We start from the raw sequence: 21,353 nt of genomic DNA on the forward strand, positions 1-21,353 counted from the left end.
TTTTTGAATTGACACATTCCCTGTTTCCCTATATTTTTTAAGAATTGCATTCACTGTTGTACGCTGTATTCCTAAAAATTCTCCTATTTCTTTTGGTAGTTTTCCGCTATTGTGCAAGGAGCACACTCGCTCTCGATCTGCGTTTGTCGTTAGATGATTTTTTTTACTCATGTTTTGTCGAACATAAAAAAAAAACTAATTTTGGAATCCAGGAAGTTTACTTTGTTGAAGTTCTGCAAAAACATAAACATGTTACTTTACCACGTTTTATGAAGACAAAACAACATTTTAACTTACGCAATAAACACAAAAGCTTTAATAGGGGAAGCTTGCAGTGATTTTATAGCTTTATGTATTCTGAAACATCCAAATTAAATTTTTCATGCACGTTGCCAGTTGTATTGTTTTGGAATAATCTGAATTTTGCTTTAATTGCTAGGTCCATAAATGACTGCAGGTTGATCCCGCGTACTTTGACAAATCTGGATTTGACAATTAGGGAACCACTGATTTATAAAAAGCTTAGCAGTCTCCAGAGGTATCCCCGTTCATGATGGCGACCAAAATCAGATACATAAACCTGCCTGTTGTCTATTTATCCACCTTGCTCAAATGACGCTTTCAGATACAGCACACGTAATTCAATTAGGTACACTTGAACTAAATGATTGATTGTTTGAAATGAAATGAACTTTGCGGGTTGAAATTAATTTTATGGTAATCATTAGTGCTCTGTACATATTTTATATTTTTCCCCGTTAAAATATATATGTGTGTGGATTATTTTGCGTAATCAACATAATTTTCTATGGATGGGTTACGTTTTTGAGCTGCTTATTTGTCTAAAAAACAAGTGTCTTCAATTAAATTTCACTAGGTGTAGCTGTGCGATACGTATATACTGGTGAGTTGCTCACTCAAAAGCAATCAGCTGCATTGATCTACGGATAAAAGTAAGGCTCAGCCCTCTACGTTACATTGGAGAAGCGTTACATCCCTTAAAATATTCCCAAGCAGCATTTTTATTACAGTTTTGTCATCCAGGCGACTGACCAGTGTACATTATTTGAATAAAAAATACTTTAAATTGCGATAAAAAAATAATTGCTTTAAAATGAATCGATTTCTACGAGATTTAATTTTTAAATAACGAGTAAATCAAAAGTTCAATATTTTTCATTGTTCCATTATGATTTATGAAAAATAGTCTGAAAGAAAGAAGTTCATAAACATCCCAAAAGCTTTCAATTGGAGTAACATTTCCTATGATTAGAAAATATAAAATATTATAAATATTTATAAATAAATTGTATATATGAAATATAATTATAACCTATTCAATCTATTGTTCCGGCCATTTTGAACAAACATTACTTTAGGTGCGAGGGCTCTTTTTAAAAGTTAGGTTAATGAAGTTAATAAATATTTGTATGTATTTCATTATCCTGCTTTATCAATAGCTGGGAAAATAAATAATCATTTTTTATAAGTAACCCTTTCTTATGTATAAAATTTTTATTAATTATAATACTTGAAGTTATTACAACTCTGATTGCTGTTAAAAATGATGGCCTAATAGTAATACTATAATTTATTTATACTCATGAAGTATCAATGAGTTTTATCTTTATTAGCGATTGCCGTTCTTTTTTATGATTGTTCAAAAATTGTTGCTTTTCTAATAATCATGTAAAAATAAGCAATAATAAGACATGATAATCTATTAATTTGCTCATCCACGGCGGTTAAAACAGGTGTTCAAAAATGCTGCTTGGGTTGGTGATAAACAGGCGTTACGCGTAACGCTAGCGTAACGTAGAGGGCTGAGCCTTACCGTAGCAATAGACGATGCGCAATCTCAGATTGCGCATATATTTATCTGTCAAACGGGTCGGTTTGATATATTTATCTGTCAAAAAATATATATATATCTCGGACATATAATCTTGAAAATTTATGCGCAATCTTGGCGCAATCTGAAAATGTATGGAAATGACGTTTATAGCTCAGGGTTGGCTACGCGAAATGACTTATGTTTTGATAAAACGAATATATGCGCAATCTGAGATTGCGCATCGTGTATTAATACGGTTACTTTTACCCTAAATGGAAGAATATCTTAAAACGAGGGAACCCAGAAAATGAAGATACTTTGTACTCCTTAATCGAAAATGGCAGTACAATGATAACCCGTACGGATTACGATAACTATTTTAGGAATTTATTTAACTTTTTGCCACGATGCCAAAAAGAAGAAATAATCGAAGATTAATCTTTTCTAAATTAATTCCTGTATTAATTCTTTTGCATTGTATAACCGCTCTAATTTTGTTGTGCATTCTGAAATTATTAAAATATTAAAATAACGAAAAAATACCAGGGGACAAAAATTGGTGATCATGAGACAAAAATTGACGCACAGAGACAAAAATTGACGCATTCAGGACAAAAATTGAAGCGCACTGTCAACAATTGACGTCTTCGAGACAAAAATTGATGCACACTGTCAAAAATTGATGCCTACGAGACAAAACTACATGACTTACGGCCAATTTTTGACGGCAACGGCTGTAACTCGTTGGCTGGCAGCAGGTTGCTGTTGCCGAGTGCGCTGCACATTGGTATTACGTTGCTGTAGTACACAAGGCACATGTAGCGCTAGCTACGCGGTTAACTTAATAGTTATGTACAAAGTTTGTGCATATCGTGGAATGTGCATGGCACACATATCATGGTGATGAAAGAAGTGTCAAGTAAGGGACACTGCTCACTAGTGATGGGTAAAGTTGGCAAAAATCCGGAGTCGACTCCGATCCGATTCCGATAAATTCGGAATCGACTCCGGAAGGTAGGTCCGCGCTTCAATATCCGGAGTCGTTCGGAATCGTCCGGAGTCGCCCGGAGTCGCCCGGAGTCGCCCGGAGTCGCCCGGAGTCGCCCGGAGTCGGAGTCATCCGGAGTCATCCGGAGTCGTTAGGAGTCGTTCGGAGTCGTCCGGAGTCGCCCGGAGTCGGAGTCGTCCGGAGTCATTCGGAGTCGTCGGAGTCGTCTGGAGTCGCCCGGAGTCGGAGTCGTCCGGAGTCGTTCGGAGTCGTTCGGAGTCGTCCGGAGTCGTTCGGAGTCGTTCGGAGTCGTCCGGAGTCGTCCGGAGTCGGAGTCGTTCGGAGTCGTTCGGAGTCGTCGACTCCGGACGACTCCGGTCGACTCCGGACGACTCCGAACGACTCCGTCTCCGGGCGGATCTAGTGGTTCCATTTTGCCGGAGTCGGAATCGGACTAACAATAGTCGGAGTCGGATCGGAGTCGTGGGTGCGCTCCATACAGCACATCACTACTGCTCACGCGATGTTAGCGTATCCCATATGACAATGGGGATTTATATCTAGGGCAAACGGGGTGTGAGGTAGAGAGAAACAGGTTGCGACGAGGGAGAAGCAGGATATTTTTAATGAGAGAGGAATGAAACCAAGGGAAGAGCCTCACATACGGAGAGCGAGAAATGTCAAAACAAACCGTTCGAAACACGTTCGAAACAAACGAGGACGCTTCGCGAGCCGGTGTTTGTGAAATTTATATTTTGTGATTTAAAAGTGATTTAAAGTGTTTCAGAGAAGAAAATGGACCAAATAAAGCAGTTGAAGAAGAGTGAGCTCTTAAGGAGGCGAGCACTGGCAAGGATGGGTGGAATGAAGAAGAAATGGGTGGAATGAAGAAGAAATGGGTGGCTGAAAATCAACCCGGTCCGAGTACGAGTATGGAAGTGCAAGGTAAGCGATTTTCATCATCTTTTACGCACGTTAAACTCGGTATCAAGTTTAAATTTAATAGTTGTTTTAAAAAGAAACCATATTTATCTGTGTGTAGCTCTGAGTTTACGAAGTGCGTATACTATTTGTGCATTTTGATGCACGCTCTGGGCCGGTGACCGTGCGAGTTTTTGCAAAACATTTCTGACCGTTTTTAAGTTTTGCGTCAGACCGCAAACTCAAAAGTGTTTAGCTGAACGCACAAATCACAAATGCACTAATTTATGTACGCTTTTATGGACGTATTTAGTAATAAAGTCTTTTATTTTCAGGTCCGGAAGCTGTGGTTGATGGAGTGCCTGATGGATTTCCCGTTGTCGGAGGAGGAGGATGTACTCATTTTATCCGATGATGAAGATGAGGATGAAATAATCGAATACATCGAGAACGAGAGCAAAGAGGATGATAAAGATGAAGAAGATCATCTACTGAATGAGAAAACTAATAGTCCAGCTCAACATCTGATGGCCAAGCGGTTGAGAGTTTGGGCTTTATCTCAAAAGCTACCTAATTTAGTATTGAATGATCTTCTTCGCTTGGTTCGCGAAACAACGGACATTCCTCTTCCTCTCGATTCTAGAACGCTCCTTAAGACACCGGTTGCTGTGGGCAAGGAAATATACGCGGTAGCTGGCGGTGAAATGTGGTATCATGGCATTGCGAAAAGTATGCAAAGTTGTTTCCGGTAAGACAGATTGTGCTTAGCTTGATAACATGTACCATGTAAATAACTAATGCATAGGTAACATCTACTGTGTTTCATTTTAGGAAGCTGACTCCTACGGTGAACGAAATATTAATAAACATATTCGTAGATGGGCTACCGTTATTTAACAGTGGGCCAAAACAGCTATGGTCCATATTGGTGAAGCTTGTAAACGTCCCAGAAGCTCCCATATTGGTGGTTGGCGTGTTTTGTGGCTTATTCAAACCGGAAAATGTCGAGGACTACTTGCGCCCACTCGTTGATGAATTGAATCGCCTACACGATGACGGAATTGTTATCAACAACAAAAAAATAAAAATCACCCTTAAAGCTTTCCTGGCAGATTCTCCAGCACGAGCATTCATCAAAGGTAAGCAATGTAGAATAATACAGAGCTGAATAAGTTAACAATATTTATGTGTCTTTTTTCCAGGTGTAACTTACTTCAACGGCGCTTGCGGTTGCATAAAGTGCAAAATCGTAGGAAAATTTGACAAGAGCGCACGGAAGATATTTGAAAGCGTTGCTGAGGAGAGGATCGACGATGATTTTCGCGATGGAAACTACCCAATAGGACACCAGAAGCACCATACTCCGTTATTAGACTTAAAAGAATTTAATATAGTAGTTCAGATGTCAATTGCAGACGATTTACACTTGTTTCATCTAGGGGCATTGAAGAAATTGCTTAAGGGTTATAAAGGAGGTTATAAAGGGTTTTCAGCATGGTCAGCAGCAGAGCAGGAAGAGATAAACAAGATTTTAGCTAGAATAGAATTGCCAGCAGAGATACATCGAGGTGTTAGGTCTTTAAAATATGTGGATTATTGGAAGGGGACCGAATTCCGGTCTTTTTTAAATCATATAAGTATCCCTTTGTTCTTAGGAAGAATCCACGATTCAGCGTATGATCATTTTAAACTTATTTATGTAGCTCATACTTTCCTTTCGCATTCTTTCTTCAAACAATATTGGACATACGCTGGTCAATTATTAGAAAAATTTGTTTTAGACTACAGTTCAATATACACCAAATATAATTTAACTAGTAATGTCCATAACCTTTTACACGCCACAAAAGATGTTCAAAATTTAGGTCCCCTTCCAGAAATTTCAACATATGATTGTGAGAATACGCTGCAGTTTATGAAAAGGCTAGCTAGACCAGGACCGAGAATATTAAATCAAATAGTTTGCAGGCTTGCTGAGCTTAGGGAAACACAAGTAGCAGTTAGAAAGGAGGAAAAACAGTATCCCATTTTCAAATGCAGAGGAGAGGAAGTCATTTTATTCGTTAAGGAAGGTTTAATGCTAGGGAAAGGTAATAGGAATGGATGGTTTTTGACGATGGATAGGGAGATCATCAGGTATAGTGCAGCATTAGAAGAATCTGGAAAGGTTTACATAATAGGACATTAATTAAAGAAGAAGAAAGTCAGCTTTAGTACTCCGTGTAGTTCAGATATCATATTTAATTATGAAGGTGAAATAGCAGATTTATCAAAAGAATTAGGTAGGGTTCCTATAGATCGTGTGATGTGTAAGCTTGTAGCAATTTCATTAGATGAAGGAATAGGGTATCATTTCAGTCCATTACTACATACTTTAGCTGAATAGGTTAGATAGGGTTTCATTAAGATAGATTAAGACGTTTTAATTGTTCCATGCAAGGCAGCAATGCTTCGACAATTTTCCTTTTTTTTCTTTTTCAGCTGGCTAGCAAATGCTTTGACGCTTTTATGCATCTTTGAACTCCTATCCCAACCTCCACTTGGTGCTAGCAGGATTATATTTATTGCAGAATTTGTTACATTAATTCTGAAATTTTTATAAACTAATAGGAAAGGGGGCTTTTAAAACTGTTAATATAAAGGACTAATAAACGATGATTAAAACATGTCAAATATATAAATACTAGCAGTTCGGTTATTTTATTAAACTAGTAGCATTTTTATCAATTGAAGGAAAGGGGCTTTCTATGATTTGAGCTAGTTGGAACCTGGCAGTTGGGTGATTTTCATTAATAAAATATGAGCCAATTGGTATGAAAGATCATGGTTTCATTAGAACGAAGTTAACGTTTGTTGTAAAAGTTAATTTGTTATTCAAGTATATAGATCTTATTACTTACATAACTAGTTAACAAACCATCACATCTTTTAACAAATTCATCTTTGTCATCTTTTTACAATAATTTGTCTACAAGTAGACAAAAATTTGCGATCGAACATTACTTCTAAAACTAAGTTGAGTTTACCTTCTATATCTTTAACACTTGTAACATAAAATATAAGTTTTTGTGCAGTGTCTAACAAAAAGAGGCAATCCGATTTTAATTTTTCGTTAAAATCTGCTTCATCAAAAAAAAATTTATAGACACTTTTCTGGCTGTGGCATTTTTGTGATACATTGTATCGTAAATTAAATCTACCTTCATTGACATTTCTATCATAATCTCCGTCAAAACTTCCACGGAAAAGGGATTACAGGCGTCCCCCGAGTTACGATCCCCTCGAGTTACGACGATTCGCAGATACGACGATTTTGATTTTGACAGTTAAAAGTTGTCATTGACAAGAAATTTATGTATTTTTTTGAATATCTGGGCACATAACCGTTATACATTACATTTCCAAAGATTGCACAACTACCTTATCTTGAATATATATATATATATATATATATATATATATATATATATATATATATATATATATATATATATATATATATATATATATATATATATATATATATATATATATATATATATATATATATATATATATATATATATATATATATATATATTGTGTACGGTTTTTTAAATATAATTATTACATTATCGAACATTATTTTAAATAAAATACACGATATCATAAATTCCAATTCTTCAACTTCGGTTATAAACTTTATATTCTTAGATATTCGATATACGACTTTTTCGACTTACGCCTTGCTTTGGGACATTTTTTTGGTCCCAAATACAGTCGTATCTCGGGGGACACCTGTAGTAGATGAAGGCATATTCGTTTTAGGTGTTTCTATTTGTACAGATGGAAGTACGGGAAGACGGGATTTCGACAAATCACTGGTATTAGAAATAGATCCAGAAGATTGAGGCAAATTCAAAGGTTCCACAATTGGTCGGTAGACTGTGTGAAGGACCGGAAGGGGCTTATGGGGTGCCTTAAAACTAGAGGAAGCAGATGAGTTTGTTTGCCTAGTAGGAAGACGGGTTTTCGATGAAGCACCAGCGTCGAGCAAATTGTCTAACGGACGGGGTACACATGCATTTTGTACTAAAGGGCTGGTTTCGCTGATTACAAGCACAGGAAGTCGGGATGTAGTTAGTGTGCCAGATCTGGAACAGGAGGAGGAAAGCGATTTTGATGGCATTATTTTATCACTTCGCGAAATGACATTGGATGATGCAACTGGCACATGATGTGGTTCGATGGTTTTAGAATCCATATCTAAAAGAAACGAAAAACATGTAACATTATTTTGTTCACTGATAGCGTAGGAAGATGTGTGCCCCCCAGTAGCCGACAACAGTGACCACGGGAACAGCGCAACACCGGTAAGGTTAATACTTCTAATTTCTACTTACAGTCTTCTCTGTCTTTTCTCCAAATACAGCAATCAAGCAAACAAAATCACAGCATGGCAGATGGGATGCGAGAAGATCCGCCAACAAATCACAGCACTCACAAAAGTAAATAAAGATGGCAAGCCAGCCAAGCCGGGTGCGCACAGTAACACACACACATATCCACATTGACAAAGCGCGTACGTAAAAGCGCTGCTTTTTTATGCAATCTTCGAATCGAAAATGACATTCGAAAACAATTTCGAATGTGTGAAACTATACAATCCTTGGTAAAAACGTACCTTGGTTTATGTTCACCTTGATGCATTCAAAATGACAGCAAACCTCTTGTTTTGCTGAAATCAAGAGGTTTTGAGGTGAATTTGTGGTGAAAATTGTTATATGGGAAGCCAAGCCGGGTGCGCACAGTAACACACACACATATTCACATTGACAAGGCGCGTAAATAAAAGCGCAGCTTTTTTTATGCAACACCAGCAGCACGGAAGCTGTCAAAACACAGATTTGTGAGCCTTTCTGTCTGAAACAGTGTCGAAATCCAACAAAATCATACACTTTTCAGAGCTTTGTGCAAAGTCCGATAGGTGACGCTACTGAGAAACTTGGCAGCAAGGGAAGAGGGAGAATATGTTTGGAAGAGAAGAAGGAAAAAATCAAAACATTTTTCGTAGCGTCTTTTGCATGTTTGTGGTTCGCAGCTTCGTGGCGTCTTTCGCAGCATTTTGGCAACCTTGTACGCATTTGTGTTGATATTTAAGTTAGTTTTCTTTATGAAAATGGACTCAAATGAGAAAAAACTCTCGGTTATAAACAAATTGTGTGGCAAAAATCGCCATTTGCAGGCTCTGCGTAAGTCTGGCGTTTTATACCGAAGAGCCGCAAAACTGTTAAAGCAGTATAAAGAATCGGTGGAAGATATTGTGAATGTGGTATCGCCATCAGAACTACAAGGTAAGTATTCTAATGTAACAGCTATTAAGTTTACAGTTCTATAATTAGCATTTCTTGTTGGCTTTGTAGCAGCGTCGACTTCACCGGAGCTGTTCGATGGCGAGAATACCGATATGGCATCATCAGTTGATCCCGAACTCATGCTTTTTCAAGAAACTCAGGATTCGGAACTGAACCTAAGTGAATCGGAAGATGAAGCATCGATGGACGACGATCAGGACATAGCATCTGAGGACGATGAAAACGATCCTGACTACACCAAAATGACAAGCGAAGAGGGCTTACGGTATTGGGCGCTAGCTCGATCAGAATCGCACGCATCTTTAAAAAGTTTGTTAAAATATCTTCGAGCCAACACAGATCTCCGTGTGCCTAAAGATCCAAGGACATTGCTGCGGACACGACGAAATCCTGCTATCCTTTCGTCCATAGGAAATGGCCAATTTTGGTATAATGGAATACGCCACTGCTTGACAAGTGAAATGCGGTAAGTAAATCTACATTGCTTATGAATACGAATATATGCATTTGTTTAGAAGGCTCCCGAAAAGCTGATGTGAGAATACTAAGTAATAATTTAAATAACCTTCTCTTTTAAAAGAAAACATACTGCAGTGCCACAGACGCTTCAGTACGATCTTAACATCGATGGCCTTCCTCTTCATACGCGATCTAAAACACAGTTCTGGCCAATTTTGTTGAAGATTGTTGACCAGCCGGATTGGCCAGTGATGATCGTGGCTATCTATTGCGGACCAACAAAACCGGAAAGTAATGAGCTTTATCTGCGGCAGCTAGTCGATGAGATAAATTTATTATCGAGCACTGGACTGATGGTGGGAGAAAATGCCATCACGTTAAAATTACGAGCCATCATCGCAGATACACCAGCACGAGCTTTCATTAAAGGTAAAATATAAGCATTTATGACAGGTAAAATTTTCTAAATGTTGTTTCTTTGCAGGTGTCCAAAGGTCATACTGGAAGACACTCCTGTTTAAAATGTTGCTGTGAAGGAGAATCGGTGTCACAACGAATGGTCTTTTTGGATACGTCTGCGGCAAAGCGCACTCACAAAGGATTTTTAGATGGAGATTATATTCTGCATTGTACGGGGTCTACACCGTTGATTGATTTGGACGAATTTGACATCATTCTGGATATGATTGTTGTTGATCGTCTCCATCAAATAGACATTGGTCTTACAAAAAAACTACTTCACATTTGGTACATAAGAGTGTTAAAAGAATGGAAAAGATGGAATCGCCAGCAACGTGAAGAATTTAAACAAAGACTCCTAAAACAAAAACTCCCCTTTGAAACGAACCAAAAAATGCGCCCGATTGACGACCTAGCATATTGGAAAGGATCAGATTGCAAAACGTTTCTCCATTACGTGGCTCCCGTAGTATTGGAAGGATTGTTTAGTGAGCAGGAATATAAGCATTTTATGCTTTATTTCTGTGCTATAACGATATTTTCATCAACCGAACATAAAGAACACTGGAAAGCTGCTGGTACTATGCTAAAAACTTTTGTAGAAACATTTGCCGATGTATATCATAAAAAAGCTGTTACGTCCAATGTACATAGTCTAATCCACCTCGAAGAAGAAGTAGAGCGGTTTGGTCCTCTGGACTATCACTCAACATATGCATATGAACGCAAGCTAGGAAATATAAAAAACAGGCTCATTAGAACTAACTATAGATGTTTAGAACAGGCAATTCGTAGAATATCGGAATTTGAAAATTTTACAGGAGCTCAACAAAACGATCAACCATTTCGTCAGCCGTTTTATACGCAAAGAGGGCAAACTATTACTATGAATGTGAGGAAAAATTTAAAGCTGCGAAATGATGATGTCAACGATTTATTTATGACCAACAAAAACGTAATTTTAAAATTTGTTTCAGTAAGACAAGAGCAGGATAAGTTGATGATAGTTGGAAAAATGTTTTCCCGTATTTTCGAATATTTTGACGAGCACATTTCTTCCACAAAGCTACATATATACTCTGTTTATAAAGATGATTTGAAAAATGACGAGGTTTTATTAGAATGCTCCGATGTCAAACTTAAATTTGCTAGAACTATCAAAGAAGCTGATGGAAATATGGTATTATTTCCATTATTAAATACACTCAATGACTAATACAAAATAACTTGATGAGTGGATAATAAAAACTATTATAACTTGTTAACAAAACATCGATTTCATTTATTTTGTACTGCATTGTATTGTATATATAAGAGTTCTAAGATATCACATGAATTAAGAGGCGAAATTCAATGAAGTGTAAAGTCAAAGGCTTTTAAACCTCAATTAAACTTAAAGATTCCTCAACTATTTGTTTGGTTGCATTCCTGCCGGCTTAGATAGTATGTAGCGTATCTCAATTTAAGGATGAAGAAATCTGCAACTTCACGGTCCCCTACTTTGGAAAGTTCAGTACTTCCTACAGTTTTAAACAAGTCTATTATTCCTTTATAATTTGACAAAGTGTACATTGCTCTTTTTCCTCTTCCACTCCATGTCAGAAGGCAAAGAAATTTGGGTGTAAATAACGCTTTGAGCAGTTTCGACATCCTTTTTGTACTTATTGGCACGTTAATGTACCTTTGAACCCATGAAACAAACGTATTTTTATACTGATCATCGTTTTTAAGTCGCTCGTCAAGTTCAGTCAATGCTTCGCCACTGTCGATGGTATCAAACTCGAAATTTTCCAACACTTTTGGATCAACATTCGTTTGATTGGTCTGTGACGAGATTTGATTATACAGTGAAGCAAAAGTCGCTTCCATTCCGGCCATGCGTCGAAACATTGGTTCCATGAAACTATCCCTTTGTTCCTGGAATACGCTAGTAACTTCATCTAAAATCACAAATAAAAAACAAATTACCATATATTCAAGTCACCCTTCGGACCCATATAAGTACCACGAATAAGCTGTCGTAATATGTTCTTGGTGATTAAGAATGGAGTATCGTCGGGATCTGAAATAAAGATGGAAGAACAAACCAAATATTAAAAATAAAACAAATATATTTAACACATGCCTTATTTGGTTTTTTGTTTCTACGCTCTGAATATGTTTGCTCATAATAAGTTGTATTGGCTGCTGTACAACAAGTTAATTAGGTCTATGAACTAAATTTTAATTCTTTTTCACTCACCAAGCAAACCACCAGATAGTTCGGTATTAACCATTTGCAGACTCGGTTTGCTCGGACCTATAAATCTCATTTTTTCAGATTACCACAATTATAATTAAAACATGTTTCAATTTGCTTACCCGGAGTAGCGTAAGATGTTTTGGAATGCTGTTTTAGTTTGCTATACTCTGAATGGAAAACATATTATTTGTCACGAATGTAACGAACTCATATTTAAAGAAGGTGTCGTCAATTAACCTACCCATAATATCTCCTGACGTTTCCAAAGACGTTTGTTGGATTGATTTACTATAACCTATGCAGGAAGAATATGGTCATTACAAAGCGTACGAAATTGGTTAAAATAAAACTTACTCGGCGTAGCTCCAGCAGTCTTTAAAAAAATAGTTTGCTGTGTTTGTGTAACGGGATGTGGCTTTCCAGCAGACTTTTTAACATCTAATGGCTGTTGTACAGGTTTGCTAGTACCTGCAAAAAAGATAACGATTATTAAAAAGGTTTAGGGAAGGGTGTTAATGAATCTCACTTGGAGTAGCTCCAGCAGTCTTTAAAAAAATAGTTTGCTGTGTTTGTGTAACGGGATGTGGCTTTCCAGCAGACTTTTTAACATCTAATGGCTGTTGTACAGGTTTGCTAGTACCTGCAAAAAAGATAACGATTATTAAAAAGGTTGAGGGAAGGGTGTTCATGAATCTCACTTGGAGTAGCTCCAGCAGTCTTTAAAAAAATAGTTTGCTGTGTATGTGTGACGGGATCTGGTTTTCCAGCAGACTTTTTAACATCTAATGGCTGTTGTACAGGTTTGGTAGTACCTGTGAAAAAGATAACGATTATTTCAAAAGGTTGAGGGAAGGGTGTTCATGAATCTTACATGGAGTAGCTCCAGCAGTTTTTAAAAAAATAGTTTGCTGTGTTTGTGTGGAGCCTGTAAGAAAAAAGTACTGTTAATAACGAAGTAACATAAAGGATCTTGAAATAACTCACTCGGATTAGCATCTAATGGTTTCGCACAATCAAACTGTAGATCCAGATTGACAGCACCTGCATGGAAACGATAAAATTACTCATGAACGTAAGAACGAATTCTCCATTACACTCACCACAAATAGTGCCACGAATTTCTAGTTTTTGTCCATTTGAAAAAACAATATAATTCTTCATTGTCCCAGATGGTTGCTCTTTTTGCTGCTTTTTAGCGTTTCCAGAATCTGTATAAAAGCAACATCGAAGCAACATAACGCAAATTAATTACAAAGTTTAAGAATGGTGAAAATCGAACTATAACATTTAAATACATACCAAGTGTTGTTTCTTCTTCTTCTTCAAAATTTCTTAGCATGCTTAAGGGCCGCTTACCAGGATTCCCATTTTCGTCTACGATGCTTACGTTTTTGTTTTTGTTTTCCATATCTGTGAACAATAATGAAACATTACCATCGCATCATGAAAGTGGTAAACACAATATTAATTTCTATATGTAGCAACGTAACACACTCGTATTCGATCCAGACCAATAGATAAATGAGAACGCCGACTGTAGCGAAAGGCCCTACTTGATGTCGTCGATGAATCGAATACCAGCAGCGCCACGGTAAGTTTAATTAAAAAAAGTCTAACCTCTCTCTCTCTTCTCTCACACAGGCCAAGTATCAAAAGAGTACGAGAGTACACGATGGCATACGAATACACACAACACGCAATGGCACACAACGGGAGCACACGGTGGAATACCAATACACAACAACAACACGAAATGAAATGGTACACAAGTGTGGGGGACAATATCACCTACTTTTTTTTAGCCAAACGATCCACAGTCAAATAGGGCTTCTTTCACCCACATTTTTGACAGCAAGCGCTCCCCCGCCCTTCGTTATGAATGTCAATTTGGACTGTTTTTCCACACTCACTCCACACTCACAGTGAGGGCTCAGATGACACTCGGGTGAGCCTGAATTTTGACACTGGTGCTGCTGGTGAATCTCCGAATCGAACATGACATTCTAAAACAATTTCGAATGTGTGAAACTATACAATCCTTGGTAAAAACGTACCTTGGTTTATGTTCACCTCGATGCATTCAAAATGACAGCAAACCTCTTGTTTTGCTGAAATCAAGAGGTTTTGAGGTGAATTTGTGGTGAAAATTGTTATATGGGATGTTTTTCCACGATAGCTAGATGTCCGCCCATATCAATGGGGAATTATTTCTATGGCAAACGGAGTGTGAGGTAGCGAGAAACAGGTTGCGACGAGCGAGAGGCTCTGTTAATTCAGAGAGAGGGGAATGAAATAAAGGGGGAAGCGAAGAGCAACACATAAGGAGAGCGAGAATGCCATGGCGAGGAGTAACGAAGGATGAGGAAGAAATAGAAGAAACTATGTAGGAAGCAAACAGCAACACATACGGAGAGCGAGGATGCTATAATGAGCGGTGACAAAGAAAGAGAAAGAGTGCTATAAAACAAGGAGCGTGACAACACATGGAGAGAGTGCAGCTAAGGGAATAAGAGAAGAGCCACACATACGAAGAGCAAGAATATTTGCGCTTGCTATAGCTTGCTCAATTTTCATACATGCCGCTCTTATTAAAAAGCCGGTAGGTCTTCGCTGATGATCATTTGAATCAATCAAAAAACTTTTTGCGCAACGGTACCGTTTGTATTAACGGCCGTTTGTACGTAAAATCGGGAAGTTTGAATGACTACCTTTGCCCATCGACGCATTCCCCTGGAACCGTCCGAAGCCATCCGCAGCCGTCACGAGCTGTTTGGAATCGGCTTCGGATGGATCCAACGAATACGACGGCTCAAGTTACCGACTAACGCAACCGGCCAGTCCTGGTCGGCTACAAAAGATGACACCAAACATTACCGATATTGCATCTACCTTTCACAACTTGCGATTATTGTGGAGTAATTCGGCAGCGATTCCGATGTTTTTTCAAATTTATCCATCGCTAGTAGCTGGCCCTTAATGGCCACATTTATGATTCTCAGATGGAGAAGAAAACAAAGACAAATTGACATGCGAGCGCGCTAGGGTTTTTCTTTGAATAGTATTTTGTTCACTCATAGCGTAGGCAGGTACGTGCAACCAAGATAGCCGAAAACATTGACGATGGATCCAACACAACGCCGGTAAAGTATGAAAACCTAAATAATTACGCTCTTCCTCCAATATTCTCTTCAATCACAGCAAAGAAACGCAGCGAAAAAAAAACGTGCGAGAGAAACGAAGATCCGCCCTCAGATTAAAAGCCACAACGCACCAAGAACAGCTGTGCACAATACACACATAAATACAAATACATAGCGAACAGAGCGGATACAGGTACAAGCCACGCACGGTCGTGGCCCCACCCCCTTTTTTCGCAAACCGCCATTTGCATCTGACGTCATATTCACCAAACCTCTTGTTTTGCTGAAATCAAGAGGTTTTGAGGTGAATTTGTGGTGAAAATTGTTATATGGGCGAACATTTCGAAGTCTCTATGCGTGACAAAAAAGAGAATTTAACCATCGACAAACCGACGTGACACTGGTGTTACAAAAGTGTCCCACTCCAAGGTGTGTTTATTAAGGAGGTGAATTGTTAGCGCGTTTTCCGGGCGCCATCATTGAGTATTGTTATGTAAAATCGCATACAATTTTCTATACCCCCCTCCAGCCCTCCCCGATTTTAATACCGGAGCCCCTAGTATTGTTATGTCAAGTCGTGAAATGTCAATTTGCTCTGAAGCACTTCACCTCCTAATATCCATACACCTTGTCCCACCCGAAGTAACTGTCATTTTCCCATAGGGCGAACACTTCTGTCAAAATGAGCTCTATTCCCCGCGATTTTAGCAACCACTGCTTAGATGTAAACAGCTTTTTAACGTACAAAATGGGAAGGAAGTGTGAAGCAAGTTTTTGTTCGAATAATTATGCAAAAAAACGGGTAAATCTTTCTATGCGTTTCCAAACCAAAAGGAAAGATGTGAGAAATGGATAAAATATTGCCAGTCTGAAGAATTGGAGGAGATATATATAAAAGGAGGATATCAAGCATTGCAAAATAAAAGATTATGTTCTGATCATTTCACGTACGATGCGCTGGTAGATGCAAAAAGAACTGATAAAGGGTAAATATAATAAATAACTCTACACGTTAACCAGACTTAAATCAATTTTAATAGGCTCAACATGGTTGCAATCCCATCTGTCGAATTCGTGCTAAGAGATCTTCAGTACAAGGAAATGGAAATATTTGGAGAATGTGAATCGATGCCCTCTGAAAGCATAATCTATAGACCTTCGAGCACAACCGAAATTGTCACTACAATCGATAAGGGAAATGACATGATGATGACATTTGAAACAGGACATGCTAGAGGAGACCATCTGGTGAGAGCTGAATCTACCGTAGAACGCGTCGTGAGTTCTGATTATGACTGTGCAAGTATCGCAAACGTTGAACAGGAACTTAGTGTAGTCATCGAAACGTACAATAGAAAAGATGGAGAAATAAAACATATGATAGATAATTGCAGTCAAACTGACGAAAATAGAATTCAACAACTCCTGATCACCATTAAGACACTGAAAAATAAGCTACGAACCTTAGAAAGAAGCAACAAGAGACGGTTATGTTCTATGGAGAAAAGTAAACGCAAAATTAGAATATTGAACCAAGACCTTAAACGATGCCGAAAACGAATAAGACTTGATGATTACCTACCACAGCGGCTGAAGCAAAATGTAGTAATGCATGACAGCTTGCAAAACTCAATTAAAATAAAGAGAGCGCGGCGGTTTAGCAAGCAAATTAAAAGGTTTGCAGTATCGCTGTATTTGAGTGGCCCTCGTACGTATCAAATGGTCCAAAGATCAAAAGTGTTGTGCTTACCAACCAAAAGAACCATCAAACGATGGACCAGTGAAGTAAGCTTCGAACCTGGTTTAAACACTACAATCCTGAAGGCAATGAAACAGAAGTGTTGTAATTTAAGTGAGATTGAAAGAAATGTCGTATTTGCCATAGACGGTATGAAAATTAAAGCTGCCTTGAGCTACTGTGCAAAAGCGGACAAATTTCATGGCTTTCCGGATGATGGCTTGAAGAAACGAAACGAGCACAATAGGTCTTCGATATTGGCAACAGAAGCCGTAACCGTCATGGTGCGTGGCATGTTTAAACCGTTTAAGCAGGTATGAGTTTGTTTTTTTAAGAATCCCTCTTAGTTTAAAGAATGATTCTCGGGTTTTTGAGAAACCCCAGACTGGTATTGCCATCGGTTACGTCTTGAAAATAATCAAATTTTACCATATTCTTAAATCAGATTTTAAAATATCCTAAATTGTTTTTTGTTCATAGGGCTTAGGATATTTCATCACCCATAATACGTTAGGAAGCTGCAATCAATTGAATATAATTAAGAATACCGTTCGTGCAATTAGGGAAGCTGGATTAAATCCTTTGGTTTTGACAATGGATCAATATGCAACAAATATCAAAATGGCCAAAGAAGCAGGAGCTACCATTGAGAAGCCTTTTTTTTTTTAGTTGATGGCATTCCAATATTTATTTGTTGGGATCCTCCCCCTTTAACTAAAAGCACATGAAACATGATTAAAAAACACAATGCAGTGTTCAACAACAATATCGCTAGTTTTTTGGATATTGAGAAACTCTACGAAATTGATTCCTTTTCCAATCCAAGACTCGTACCGAAATTGACCGAAAAACACATAAAAGTTCCTCCATTTTCACCCATGAATGTCTCCCTAGCTACTAGAACACTCAGTCAATCCGTAGCTACAGGAATTCGATATTATGTCCGCACAAGTGAACTTGCAACCCGAGCTTTGCAAAGTGTCAAGTTTATTGAAATGCATGACAAACTATTTGATGTATTTAATAGTAAAAGCAAGATTTGTTCAGCTAAGGTATAGTAATTATGTAACAGCTACATAATAAAAAAATTAACTCATATCAAATATTTCCATAGCCATTTAAAGGAGCTTTGTTAGAAGGCTCTCAACACTGGGCTTTTCTGAACGATGCCAAATCAATATTGAACAAGATGTTTTACACAAAAAAATCCTGCTTTGATCGTACAAAGGTATTGTACATAAATTTATTCAAAACCATGTTCTAACGCACTAAGTCTTTTACAGGCAAAAGAAGAATCAAAACATCTAACCGCCGTACAACGAAAGCCAAATTATATTCGAGGATTTTTGAGCGATATAAACTGCCTCAAGCTCCTATGGGATCATCTAAAAGATGTTTTTCATGCAGAGTATTTATGTACCAACCCGTTATATCAATATTTTTTTGAAAATATGTTTTCCGATATTCGACGAAAATTCGGAAGCAATGATTCCCCTGACGCACTGCAATGTGGCACCGCTTTCAAATACGCAGCTATTGAAGCTAGCTTTAAATCATGTCACGGCGTAAATTGTGAACCAGACAACACATCTAATTTGGTTACTTACCAGGACTACAAACAAACAAACGTTTCTGAAAAAAAATACTCCACATACCTCAAAATAATTCTTCCTCCATTGGATACATCGAAGCCACTGGAAATAACGACTAGAGAACTCAACGGACTGTTATATGTAGTTGGAGCAGCAGCCCGTAGGTTGCCTCATAAGAAATGTGTCCACAATTTAGTGCAAGAAAGAAACATCGAAACCAGAAAGGATGATGCATACCAATTTATCAAGCTGAAGCAACTAGCGGCCTCAAATTTCTTGAATTTACCCAACAAGAAACTGTTCGATATTGGAGTGCTTTGCTTTGTAGCTTTCAATCAAAAATTTTCCAAATTTTTGAGCAAAAACAAAGAGGGTGTTAAAACAAGGCTCAAGCGCTACATCAATTATGATCTTTTTGACGATGGTTTATGTCAGTCATGTTTCATGTTATTGATTGATAAAATATTCAATACGTTCATACAGGGATTTCTAAAAAAAAACTAAAGCTCAACAAGCTTCCAAAATAAGCATTAAAACCTTCAAGAGAAATCGAAAGGCGGGGCGAATGTGTTTACCGCTATAAATGTTATTAATGTGTTTTGTTATGTTGTTATTAGTTTTTTTTTTATTTTAAGAATACATGCCGGAAATTTCTATATACCAACAAAAATTAATTTATAAAAAATATAAAGTTAAAACATCAAAAAATCCTCTGAGTGTTTGACAATATCTATGAACATTTTCGATTTATTTTTTTACTCTTTTTGACTTCTATCGCAAACACCGATTACGAATGATTTATCTGTTTTATGTTGGTTGTTTTATGTTATCAATCTCGAAAAAAGCAATCAGTAATATTAATAACAATAATATCAATAACGATTGTCGGTGGTCCAGTTGTTAACAGATGCACGAAATTTTTGTATACAATCATCGAGAAGATTCAAACAGTTAACTGTGATTTCAAAACGTATGGCTGTTTCTCGTATGTATCAATGCAGAATAGTAAGCGAATCATTCTAGAGATGGCGCTAGTGTTTAACGTATTTACATTTGAAATAAGGAGACAACTTTTGAAGCTCATTTTGTTCGAAGTGTCATGTCGGTTTGTCGGTAATTTAACTGTGAATTTATTGCCCAGAGTGTGCGTGAGAGACGAATCACTGGCTTGTGCAGTTTTACTCAGGAGGCTCGAGATGAGAAAATTATATTAGCGAATGTTGTCATAATTATGATAAGAATAAATGCATGTATGTTTTCTTGAAAATGTAATGGTTTATATTTCATGTTTATTTTTTTATAAAACATTTTATGATTCGCGTATGACGATCAAAGCAACATGTATGTACCTATACGTATAAAACTTTTATTGTTTAAAAAATTTGTAAAGAGCATTATCAACGCATTATTATTAACAACGTTATTATTAAAAATCAATACGTCAATTAATAAATAAATAAATCGATCCATCCCTCCATCCAAAACCCGAACTGACTGAGAGCGAGACAACAGAACGATATGTAGATAAGCGGGGTCGTCATAGAGACACGCTCGCACTCTTGCTCTAGTTCGCCTACAAAAGTAAAACGTTTTATGCTCTATTATTTAGTCTTGATTTACTTATCTATTAAGTTACACATTACATTGATTTCGGATTTTTGATCTTCGATTGTGTTGTTCACTCGAATGACGTTCTAACTGTTTTCCTCTAAAGCCGGGTTTCCTCTCCCTACTTACCGGTACCGAGACGGCGGGCACTCGTGCTTGTCAGCCAATGAGAGATTGCCCTCGCGGAGAGTGCACCAGAGTGCTCCGCTGTATAACGCATCCAACACAACTGTAGCAGGCGGAAATCTTAAGCACGAATTTCGGGTTTAAAAAAAAGAACTACCATGCAGGGTTTGCAGAAAGTTTGATCAAGTGAGGGTCACGTTCGAACCATCGATCGGAATTTTATTATCTAATAGTTGTGGCACGGTCGTGATACGGGTGAGGCAGATTCTGGTTCCGGGTTGCGCGATTGGGCGCCCATCGGTGTCAGCAGATTGGTCGGTTGAGGGCGGATCATTCGACGGGCATCGTGTCGTTGACGGTGCCGTGCTGTTAGCTCAACACGGGCCTCAGGTGTTGAACCTCACGTTATGCTGTAACTCTGCTGATCGTGCAATCGGGCTGTGGGTTCACAGTATTGGTATTCGAACAACATACCACCGATGATTCGTGCGACGCGTGCTGAAATTTTTAGCAACAATAGAAATAGGTCGCTGGGGCCTGGTAGAATAAACAATATTGCATGTTAATGGTTAGAATTACCAATCATGTGCTATGAAAGATTCACCATATTTACGATGTTACGATTCCGATACCCTAGCAGCGGAAGAAAACGTTGAGCAGCTTGGATGAAATATATGTAAGCAATATAAAAGAAAATGTGTCATATACTTAGTATAAACCATGTACTGTGTGACACTCACTCCGCACGCCGCATACATCCTATAAAACCGTCCTTGGTGAGAATGTCGACCGGACATGGTTCTGAGATGGATTGGTGGTTCGATGTCGCACATAAAAGTTACTGAATAAAATAGTTACAATAATTAGTTTGTTACAAAATGGAACGTAAGTA

The 21,353-nt window shown here is 37.9% G+C and overlaps 2 protein-coding genes and 1 long non-coding RNA gene across 4 annotated transcripts; 1 reads left to right on the forward strand and 2 right to left on the reverse strand.

Annotated features, from left to right (window-relative positions):
* Positions 1-7,391: 7,391 nt before the first annotated feature.
* Positions 7,392-8,496, reverse strand: LOC133391586 (uncharacterized). Its single transcript, XR_009765073.1, has 2 exons — positions 8,126-8,496; positions 7,392-7,988 (listed from the first exon to the last, which is right to left on the reverse strand). It is a non-coding gene; the product is annotated as an uncharacterized LOC133391586 (long non-coding RNA).
* A 115-nt stretch (positions 8,497-8,611) lies between these two features.
* On the forward strand, positions 8,612-10,024 carry LOC133391585 (uncharacterized). Of its 2 annotated transcripts, none has more exons than XM_061646740.1 (3): positions 8,612-9,076; positions 9,146-9,563; positions 9,678-10,024. In XM_061646740.1, exons 1-3 carry the CDS (start codon positions 8,896-8,898, stop codon positions 9,994-9,996), a joined length of 918 nt encoding a protein of 305 aa, XP_061502724.1. In that variant the 5' UTR covers positions 8,612-8,895; the 3' UTR covers positions 9,997-10,024. The 2 variants fall into 2 exon arrangements, with proteins under 2 accessions (XP_061502724.1, XP_061502725.1); XM_061646741.1 differs by having other exon boundaries at positions 9,149-9,563.
* Positions 10,025-11,382: 1,358 nt separating this feature from the next.
* LOC133391584 (uncharacterized) lies at positions 11,383-13,860 on the reverse strand. The gene is made up of 13 exons (XM_061646738.1): positions 13,752-13,860; positions 13,557-13,667; positions 13,358-13,465; positions 13,242-13,298; positions 13,129-13,182; positions 12,956-13,069; positions 12,784-12,897; positions 12,612-12,725; positions 12,499-12,552; positions 12,377-12,424; positions 12,258-12,314; positions 12,021-12,077; positions 11,383-11,955 (listed from the first exon to the last, which is right to left on the reverse strand). Exons 2-13 carry the CDS (start codon positions 13,663-13,665, stop codon positions 11,420-11,422), a joined length of 1,422 nt encoding a protein of 473 aa, XP_061502722.1. The 5' UTR covers positions 13,666-13,667; positions 13,752-13,860; the 3' UTR covers positions 11,383-11,419.
* Between the last annotated feature and the right edge of the window lie 7,493 nt (positions 13,861-21,353).

Source organism: Anopheles gambiae, chromosome 2 (genome assembly GCF_943734735.2).
Source record: "Anopheles gambiae chromosome 2, idAnoGambNW_F1_1, whole genome shotgun sequence".
NCBI classification, from domain to species: domain Eukaryota; kingdom Metazoa; phylum Arthropoda; class Insecta; order Diptera; family Culicidae; genus Anopheles; species Anopheles gambiae.